At 31.3% G+C, this 10,791-nt stretch overlaps 1 protein-coding gene and 1 long non-coding RNA gene across 2 annotated transcripts; one reads left to right on the forward strand and one right to left on the reverse strand.

Annotated features, from left to right (window-relative positions):
• Nucleotides 1-3,097: 3,097 nt before the first annotated feature.
• On the reverse strand, nt 3,098-5,481 carry LOC140958308 (transcription factor bHLH143-like). The gene is made up of 3 exons (XM_073415708.1): nt 5,243-5,481; nt 4,999-5,147; nt 3,098-4,880 (listed from the first exon to the last, which is right to left on the reverse strand). The coding sequence occupies exon 3, from the start codon at nt 4,861-4,863 to the stop codon at nt 3,775-3,777; it is 1,089 nt and encodes a 362-aa protein (XP_073271809.1). The 5' UTR covers nt 4,864-4,880; nt 4,999-5,147; nt 5,243-5,481; the 3' UTR covers nt 3,098-3,774.
• On the forward strand, nt 5,458-5,827 carry LOC140958309 (uncharacterized). Its single transcript, XR_012171766.1, has 2 exons — nt 5,458-5,567; nt 5,618-5,827. It is a non-coding gene; the product is annotated as an uncharacterized lncRNA (long non-coding RNA).
• Nucleotides 5,828-10,791: the final 4,964 nt, after the last annotated feature.

Consider the following 10,791-nt stretch of genomic DNA (forward strand, 5'->3'; position numbering starts at 1 on the left):
ATTATATTCAAACATAATGTATAAGCCATAATAACCTAAAAATCAATCAAATTAGGAATTTTATCAATATAAATCATAATTTACATAAGTGAAGCACACTAATGACAAATAATTATCAATTTAAAATACTTGTGACTAACTTATAAAAAATATATCAAAACTAATGAAATAATAATATTGATAGTAAAATATAACTCATAACATTCAATTTAATCTCATACAAAAAATTTTTACCTTTTGTTTTTAGAATTTTATATCATAGATAATTAATTTTATATCAGAATCGATCTTTTGTAGACTATATTGATGACTATTAATTCTTTGTTAAATACAATTTTAAAATAATAAACTAATCAACATATGTAATGAAATACACATTTAAATAAAATTATATGGTAAATATCAAATAAAAAATCAAATAAACTCATACAATAATTATTAAATATACATTTTAAACTACCAGCATGATTTTCACTATAAAAATTTGAAGTATAACATAAGAAATAAACTTTCATAAAAAAATGATATTTTTTTGTATTTGTTGAATTAGTTAGTTTGATTTCAAAATAACTAAATAAAGATATTAAAATATCATATGTAAAAGTTCTAATACTTTGACAAATATTAATCAATGATCATTATAATTTATATTATTATAAGGATTATGTCATATATTTTTTTTTATAGTAGAAAAAAACTTTCGCGTCTTTTAATTGCTTATTATTATCTATTTTTCATGCATTACATATTTAAGGTTTTTATTGATGACTAATTTTGACGAGCATATACAACTAACTTTTTAGTTATATAATTTAATAAAATAATCATGTCTATAACATATATATTTGTTATAATTAANGTATGTGCTTAGTGCTTATATATATGTACATTGAAAATATCAAATTATTTGTTTTTTATGATCCATTTTTTTAATATCAAATAGGCTATAATATTGGACGTTTGAAACATTTGCTTTTTAAATTTTTAGAGTTGTATCATAGTCAAATTATATGCAATATTTCTGTCACTTATTTGACTATATATTTTTTTATTTTCTTAAAATTTCATAAATAATTTAAAAACATATATAGAAATTAAAAATTATATATCAAAAGATCACATATTATCAAATTTTGTGTATTGAATTTATAAATTTGTTTGAGATATAAAGTTTTTAAAAATTGCTACTATGATTCATTTGTAAATATCAAATAAAATATTCATACAATATGTGAGACGATGAAACTAATTATTTAACAGTTATGTCTTAAATTTATATATTATGATAGCTGATTTTGGAACTGAAGCCAAGAAAAGATTTTAATTCTGATCATTTTGGTTCCACTGTTCTTGAAAATCATGGTCGGGTTCACCTTTAGACCCTTAATGCCTAAATTTTAAACATTCTTAGTAGATTCAAATACTACCAAATTTTGTTTATTGAATTTATAAATTTATCTGATATATAAATTTTCTAAAAAAAGTACTACTAAAATATTTAAATTTCTTATCATAACAAAATTATCTGAATTTTTATAAGAGATTCATATTTTATGATATTATTAATATATTAACATTCACAATAGTTGATATAAATTCTCTATACATCCCAGAACGTCCCACATCTTTCTTGTGTGTTGCAAGTGGAGAAGATTGGAAGTAGTTTTGGCGAATATGTCCCACAGAAAAATACACCACACATACAAAGCAAACAAACTTAGCAAACTCACTGTCCTGTTGTCTACTGCAGCTATGTATCCTTGGCCTTGTTCTGTTATCTTTTATGCAGCCAGGAACTGTGATTAATTACATGTCACCCAATAATTGCACATGTCTTCTTCGGTGAAATAAAATAGGGCAAATATACTTTTATCGTGTTAAGACTGAAATCTAACACCATTTTTCCTTCTACGGTTGGAAACATTGGCTACAAGCTAGACTCTACAACAGGCTTTGAGTTGTTTGTGTCAGCAGAAGAAGTTATTTTCTGCAACGCTTTCTTTATATAATACAACGATTGGAGTATAACGCTTGCACCATTATAAGTCACTACATGTATGGTGTGCTAGCTCGATGTCCATAAGGTGATGATCAGCAATTGTTAGAAGCACGGTTCTTCGGTACGTACGAGTACCGTGGTGATCTATTGAACGTGATATTACGCTTGAACTGTTCTGATAGCTCGGTTCTAAAGTTCATCAAAATGATTTTAATTTGTAAACAATAGATCAACTTATATATATATAAGTCGTTTTTTTCAAAAAACATGTGCATCAAATAACTTTGACAACATGCATGCGGTTGGAAAGTAGTGGGAAAATGAGAAGAATGAAGTATGAAGATAAGAAGACAAGAGATGCGCAGCCCACAAGCCAAGATTGATTGTGTACATGCTTCAAACCTTTATTATTAGTAATACAAGTTGAAGAATGGATTTAATTAAAAGGAATATATACACTTATTTCAGTGTCATTTTGGTTCTTTAATTTTTTTAACATGATTTAATCATATATCTGTTATGCAGATGGATGAGACATAATTTAAAAATAACCACCTTTGATTATTTTTTATTTATTAAAATAACCTAAAGAATTCAAAGTTTTCAGATTTCATGACTTCCCATCACGAAATCATGTAAAATTTACCACTTACTTTTGGATTATGAAACCACTTCCCAATTAAAGACTTTACAAATAACAACCGGTGCATGATTTTTAAATTAATTAATATATTATAGGATAAATTTAATATTTTTTAGATTAAAAAAATTGTTTTTATCATGCATTTCCTTTCCTTACATATTTTAAAAAGATTAGTAAAAAAAAAAAGAGGTTTCACTTGCATGTTGATTGTTATTAATGGAATCAACTACATGCAGATGCAAATAATTCACATATATAATTCAGGGAAATTAAATAAATAAAATCGGACATTTGCTTCAAGGGGACATCCAATCCAACAAACACCACAGAACGAAGTAATTAAAAAAAAATACCACAAGAAGACAAAGATAAAAACATCAATAGAAACACAAAAGCCAAAAAAGCAGAACAGAAGTAAAAGAACCCAACAATCTAAATTTATTCAAAAAACTAAATAGCTCAAACATATACTATTTAATAAAAACAACACCTAAAAATGGTCAAATTTATACAAATACACTAACATAACAATACAACAAGAAACAGGACAAATACAAGTACGTCCCTCGTAAATACACCAACTTTTACATCACAAACCTAACAAGTGGAAACAAATTTGATAATGGATCTCTATTCCACAAATTCATGATGAGTCTTGGGGGGTCCCCCCTTAGACTAATAGCTTGATTGAAGACTAAAGATGCAATATTTTCAAGGAAAAAAGGTCTAAAAGCAGGAAACAATTGAAACTGGAGAGTGGGACCCATACTCACCAAACACGCATGCTCTTGATCCATGGAGATTTTTCTCAACAATCCAAGAAAAAGGCACCACATCACTATGCTTTCATATATACCACACTTCGCTTTCATCCCTCAAAAGTTCCAAACGTAATCATTTCAAGTCAAGAGTGTATTATAACCCATTTTTCTTCACCACCTCATGAGTTAAAAAGCACAGATTTCCTCCCATTAGGCTCTCCTTTCTTGGCCCACACCACATACAAGCGCAGTAATAGAGTGAAAAGCTTGGTAAATGCTGAGGTAGTCCCTGTCCCACCTTGCTACTTTAATTAAGTTTATTCGAACACACGTAGTAGTTTCCTCTTGCAGTTCTCTCTACGAATAGAGTGTCAAGGAAAAGAGGCAAGTTTGCCATTAGGATTGGAGTGACCAAGACCAAGAGATTCGGCCTCGAGTTTCATAAGTTTCAAGTGAGTAATAGCTTTGTCGATTACGAAAAGTGGATCCTTACTCTTCACCCCAGGGATGATGCCCTCTAAGATCTTTAATGCCTCGCGGACTTTAATCTTCTTTTCTCTCTTGCTGGAGTACATATCATCAGAGCAGTTTCTCATACCGGCATTACTTGATTCCACATCGTCCTCGTATCCAGATGAACTATCCAGTTTCGTGGGACTTCCAGCTTCCAACAATGATGGTCGGTTGAAGCCACCATCAAACAATTTTCGCCTTTTAGGCAAGTCATCAGAACTCGCCACTTCTTCATCGAGTTTCTCAAATAATTTGTGCTTCCTATACACATCCTCAGTGATATATGTTGTATGCCCAGTGCTAGTAACTTCATCATTTTCACCACCACCACCACCACCATCCTCTTCGTACTCCTCTTCACCATCGGAGTAAAGCAAAGCATCGATTTCTTCAGAATCTTCAAGCATATCATCTTCTCCATCAGTTAACTGATTTTCATCCCATTTTTCTTCAGTGGGACTCACCGACAAATGCTCATCTACTTGAGCTGCTGGATTTTCATATGAACCATTAGCACAAGCAGGAATCTTGGAGGCAACAATCTGACAGTGGTGAGAAAAGGAGGAACTAAAAAACAATCTAGTTTTATTCCCAGATTGGTCAAAAATCAGAAACCTTTTTTGAGCGCAAGTGGCGACACTCGGTTTAGCTGCAACCCCAAGCCTGTTGAGTAAGGCGCATTGGGAATCTTTGGAATACAGGTTTCCAGTACCATGTGGTACGTCACAATTCAGAGGTGGCAGTTTTAAGAAAGCGTCAACTACATCTTGATTCCCTGGATTTGAACCAGGTAAAATAGAAACTGAATATTCTGGCAAAGCAACATTGGCAGTACACGAGGAAGGAGGGATGCACTGGTCCAGCTGTAAACGGGGCAAGTGGTCCAAACCAGGGGAGTTCCAAGCAGAGAACTGCTGATGAGTGTGAGACTCTTTGACCATAACCATCCAGTCAAAAGAGCAACCTGGCACACAAGATTTATCAAAAGGCAAACCTGATGATGTGATTGAAATAGTAATTAAAAAGATAAATGAATCTAGCTAACTTAAATGCAAGTACCATCAAAGTATAGAAAAACATACCGGGATAATAATTGAATTTAGTCTGCAAATACACTAATTTTGGGTATGCTAAACAAAACAAGAAAAAAAATGTTGCTAGCTTGACGTGGACACGGGAACTTGGAAACAAACTACGTTACAGGTTTCAGCAAGTGACGGAAATACTCTGCCTGCAACAGTCAAAGAAGTAAGCTTAGCACTTTTTGATCCACATGATTGAGTTAGTATAACTCTAACTATGAACTAGCCAGAACTATGAACGAACCTGACAATTCTGCAAATGTTGAAAACATTCTATAACTCTAATTATGATGGTTGTTCTCCCAGCAATCCCGTTTTCATGTTTCAGCGCCCTAAATCTCGTCCGACCAGCAGCTTGGCACACCATAACTCCTTTTGACCCTTTAGCTGACTTCAGAAGACAAATTTTGGATGCAACAATGATGGCTAGAATGTAGATATTGAGAAGGGGTAGACAAAGCGGAAAACAAGCTTGAAGACGTTTAGTATTTGCTGTTTAATAATAAAACTGACTGAAACAAAACCAAAGCTTACAGAGATAAAGAAGACAACTACAATTAAAAGTAAAGGTGACAATTGGCTCGTCTAAACAGTTATTCAACAGAATCTTATGGTAAAGGTGAAAATTGGCTCGTCTAAACGGTTATTCAACAGAATCTTTTGGCTACTCTTACAGGATAAAGAAAAAACAAGTAAGGCGAGGAAAGTGATTGGATCCCATGAATGGAGAATTTAGGAGTACGTAATAAAGAGGACAAGTTTGATAGAAAACTAGTAACTTATAGAATAACCCTGCAATACAGATTCAACGAGATAACATTGCGAAAAACATCAATAGACAGACTCAGCCACCGCATAATGATGAATTCCTAAATCCAATCGAGAAAATTGCACTTGAATATTCTAATATTGATACACCCCTTGCAACCTGAAATAACAGAAAATGGGAATGTCTGTGAGGCACAACGAGAATGCTTAGCATATGACATACACAAAAGAATCAGATACTCGTGGTAGAATATATGTAAACCAAGAAGATGAAGAAGTAAAAATAAACTATTAGAGACCAATTTAAGGCCTTCAAAAATCGACAAGAATTCGAAAAAGAGGAAACAAACAAATTACGAGATTAGAAATTTCACATTTTTATTATTATTTTTCTTCCTCCCGAGATCGAAGGGCAGTCTTGCATTCTCATCCAAATTCAAAAGCGAACGGCATATCAAGTCATCTTAATTACTTGACATGACAACAAAATTATAAACTTCACACGAATTTTTTAAGTATTCACACAATCATGAAAAAAAAAATGACAGCATCATCCATCTATTCAAGAAGAAACAAATAAGCTTTAAGAACCAATTACTTGAACTGGGACCAGCGCCAACAAATCTGTGCACATACTTTGCCTGTGAGCTACGGCCTAATGTATTTGCTTCGATATACCATAATACAGACAAAATCAACATATATTGAAGATCTCGAACAGGTAAGAAAAGGAATAAATAAAAATAAAACCAAGAAAAGACAAAAACAAATCTTGACCAAAACGTAGAGAGAGTTGACAGATCTCATAGATCATCAGGAAGAGATTATACACAAACAGAAAGTGGAAGCCATAAAAGAGTAATATCAAGAATCAAAAAATCGATATTTGAAAAAAGACAAAACACAGAATCTTGAGAAGGGTCTTCAGTTATCTTACAGATCGCCTAGCAGAGACGAAGATCCTGGGATTTCTGAAGAGTTTCAGTTCATGTGACGAAGGGGTATGCTGCAGAGAAATTGGAGGAGAAGATAAACAGTGTTCAGTGGATAGCAGTTGACAGTAGGCAGCAATAGTAAGGGGTGGCTGTTATTATTATAAAGAAATCCTATTCCCACTTTGCCCTTTGCTCCTAAATTTGATGAAAATAATAAAAACACTTTTTGTTGTAACTTTTGAATAAATTTAATTTAATTTATGTTACAAAAATTAATTTGATTTTATGTATGTGTTCTTAAATCATTAAAATAAATTATAAAATATATATATAAAAACATGGTGGAATTTATAATAAATTTTAAATTTGAATTATATAAAATACAATTAAATGAAAACAATAAAAAAAATTCTTGAGAATAAAAGGTTAATCCTAATCAAAAATCATGATTTACAAGAGGTGATAAAGTAAAAAAATAGATTGCAATTAACTCATTCGAAATTAGATTCGGATTTTATGGTTTCCTGAGCTAGATGGTGTGCACATATATGATTTAACGGTAAGAACTCCGGACTCTTCAACATGGTCTGAATTTCAGTGATAAGATTTTCTTCCAATCGAAAATCCACTCCTAGTTGAGTTATTGCCAGAACCGCTAAGTGAAAGTCTGTAAATATGCAAATATTCGAGCAACCACAAGTTCATACCAAAGCCTATAGTTTCTAATTCAGCTTGAAGTATCGAGCCTGAACCTCTAATTAATTTCGTTTTTGCTCCCACCATATTCCCTTGGAGAATTTTTGATATTATAACTTCTTGCTGACATTACATCTCTCATCTATGTCCAGTCTCAACTGATCAAGCAAGGGCACCTTACATTTTTATCTACTTTAACCTTGCTTTGAAGTATGGGGTGTTGTACATGCAATTGTAGCCTATCAAAATGCATTGTGTAAGGTGCAAACCCAATCCCCTTTTATATCTCTTTGATTGTGAAAAATCTAAGTGCGTGCATGTACATACTTCATGCCAAATAGCCCAGCATTTCATGGCAAACTTTTCAAAATCATTCTTCTCAAGAACCTTTGACAAAGCTCGACAATAATCAAGAAAAGATACATTTAAATATTGACAATACATATAATCTAATTTCCACCCTCTTCGGAGCACATCACAAAACAAAATTAATACAAGTACTAGCTGTAGCATAAGATAATTTGCATAAAACACATGTACCTAGAATAGGCAAATAATGATTCTTCAAGTTTACTGAAGTTGGGATGTAGTTTACCTCTGCATTTGCATAAACCACATGTACCTAGAACAACCAATTTATAAACACGTACGTACAAAAATTTCCACAAACCTCTGTTGCTTCATAGGTAGTTCATACTCAAGTTTTTCTTACTGATTATGCAATCAAACCATTTTGATTGTTCAAATTTTAGGCTATGAAATTGTTCAGATCATTATTATATCAATTTATATTACAATAATTTATTTGTTTCTCCTATATATGTTTTTTTTTTTTGGTTCGGTTTTGAGTTCATCATGTAGTATTATTTTACATATGTATGGATTTAGTTAAATAATCTCATTCTTACATTATTATTCATTATAAAATGTCAAAACATGTCTCTTTTTTTAAGAACAATTAAAACATATCATTTTGGGGACAAAAATATTGGAAATTTTCTATACAAGAGGAAACAAAATTTAATTTGTAATATATTATTTATTAATCCCGAGACTTTTTCATTGTTGGTAAATAACTACTCAAATTATCAATTATTTTCACATGAGCAATTATATGATTAATTAAAAGACGGAGCCTATGGAAATATAAATAAATTAAATTGTGTGTATATATACACACACACACACACACACACACTCGTAAATTTTTTTCCTGCTGCTGGGTTTTCTTTTTCTATGGCAGAGGCTGAGAGCTGAAGAGATGGGGTGTTCGGGGGAAGAAGAAGAATTATTTATAGAGGAAGGAGAGGTGTAATTGAACCGGGACAAGACACGGTTCACAGTAATTATCTCGGTTCTTTTTCTAAGGAAAATTATATCGGCTCGAGTAAATTTTTGTCACCCTGGGCTAGTCAGTACAGTAGACTGACACCCACTTAGCGGTCTTAAGTTATGGGACAAAAATGGCCATTTCCCAATTTATATTGGGCCAAGTTGGGTTAGTCACCCAATTTAACTGTTGATTTTTAAATAAAAAAATTAGAAATGATAATAAATAAATAAAAATGAGATATACTTTTATTTTATTTTGTTCGAGACAAAAATTGGACTACAATAATTAAAATAGATTTTTAAACTTTCAAGCATGTAAAAGTATATAAAAAATATTTATAGTGATTATAAAAAAAATCCAATCTTGATTTTTTTTAAAAAAAATTACAGAATAATTAAAGGAATGTGGAAATATCCATCTAAATACAAGTCGATCTGATCTATAAATCGATGAAAATTTTTCAAGTTTTAACCTTGGAATTTAATTGAATCAATTTTCACCAGGTTGGATTTAAAAAAATAGTAAAAAAAGGATCGAACCTACATCTACAAGTTATACTGATGAAATCACTATCATTGGACTATAAATCAGGTCTCACTTGGAGAATCTATTGTTACCACCAAAACATGGTTCACATAGTGAGACATGATTTTTTATACAAACTTGTATATCATTCGCGCAATACACGAGGTGTTATTTTATGTAATTGATATTAAATCTTGTAAATATGNTATATAAAAGCAAAAACTTGTGTGAGACGGTCTCACGAGTCGTATTTTGTGAGACGGATCTCTTATTTGGGTCATCCATGAAAAAGTATTACTTTTTATGCTAAGAGTATTACTTTTTATTGTGAATATAGGTACGGTTGACCCGTCTCACCTATAAAGATTCGTGAGACCGTCTCACAAGAGACCTACTCATATATAAAAATATCACAAATCCAAAATTATAAATGAAATTAAATAAAATAATATAATAAATGAAGAAATTTAAACGTACAAAATCCGTCATATTCAAATTTAAATTTTAAAAAAGATATCGAAGCGACTTTATATTTAATTAAGTATTTATTTAATATGTGCCCCAATTTATTGTGCAATGAATTGCATTAGGAGCAAACCAAATGAATAGTAAGGTGCTGAATATGAACCTCGATGGTGCTGGAGTTACATGTAAATGTGAATTCAACAGGCAAAACAGTGAATGATTTGGTAGACTTCAAAAGGTAGTTGGAGCAGTTAATTAGAGGAGAAGAAAGAATTATGCAAGGCAGTGTGGAAGCGGGACAAATCATTTAATTTGTAAAAAAATAAAACATAAATCGATTTAACGGAATTTAAACTAGTAGAAAAAAGACACTACCTGCGCGCAATCATTTCCAAAACTAAATTAAACAATAAGGGTATGTTTGGTGTGAGTGATAAGTCAAGGATAGATTATTAATCTCATGTTTGTCTCATTTTTATGGACTCAATTAATCAAGAAGCTCATGATAAAAAAACCCTATTTGGTTGAAAAGATATCANTATATAAAAGCAAAAACTTGTGTGAGACGGTCTCACGAGTCGTATTGGTCTCACGAGTCGTATTTTGTGAGACATGTCTCTTATTTGGGTCATTCATGAAAAAGTATTGCTTTTTATGTTAAGAGTATTATTTTTTATTGTGAATATCGGTAGGGTTGACCCGTCTCACAGATAAAGATTCGTGAGACTGTCTCACNAATACATAATTTATAATTTAAAATTTTATAAAATATTTATTTATTAACAAAACACATGATTTTGAAAACATTGCTACAAATATCATTTTATATACCAAATTGTCATCAATGCTAGTTTAGGGTATTTTGTCTCAACAACAAAAAATGTAAAATTTATCATACTCGTTAAAATCTTACCAAACAAAACATGCTTTATCACAACATNATTTTAACTAGTAGAAAAAAGACACTACCTGCGCGCAATCATTTCCAAAACTAAATTAAACAATAATTGATTTCCTGTTCTAAAAAAATATTACCATTCACATGCATGCGAAACAAAACTTTCCTTATAT

The sequence above is a fragment of the Primulina huaijiensis genome, chromosome 15 (genome assembly GCF_012295235.1).
Source record: "Primulina huaijiensis isolate GDHJ02 chromosome 15, ASM1229523v2, whole genome shotgun sequence".
NCBI lineage: Eukaryota > Viridiplantae > Streptophyta > Magnoliopsida > Lamiales > Gesneriaceae > Primulina > Primulina huaijiensis.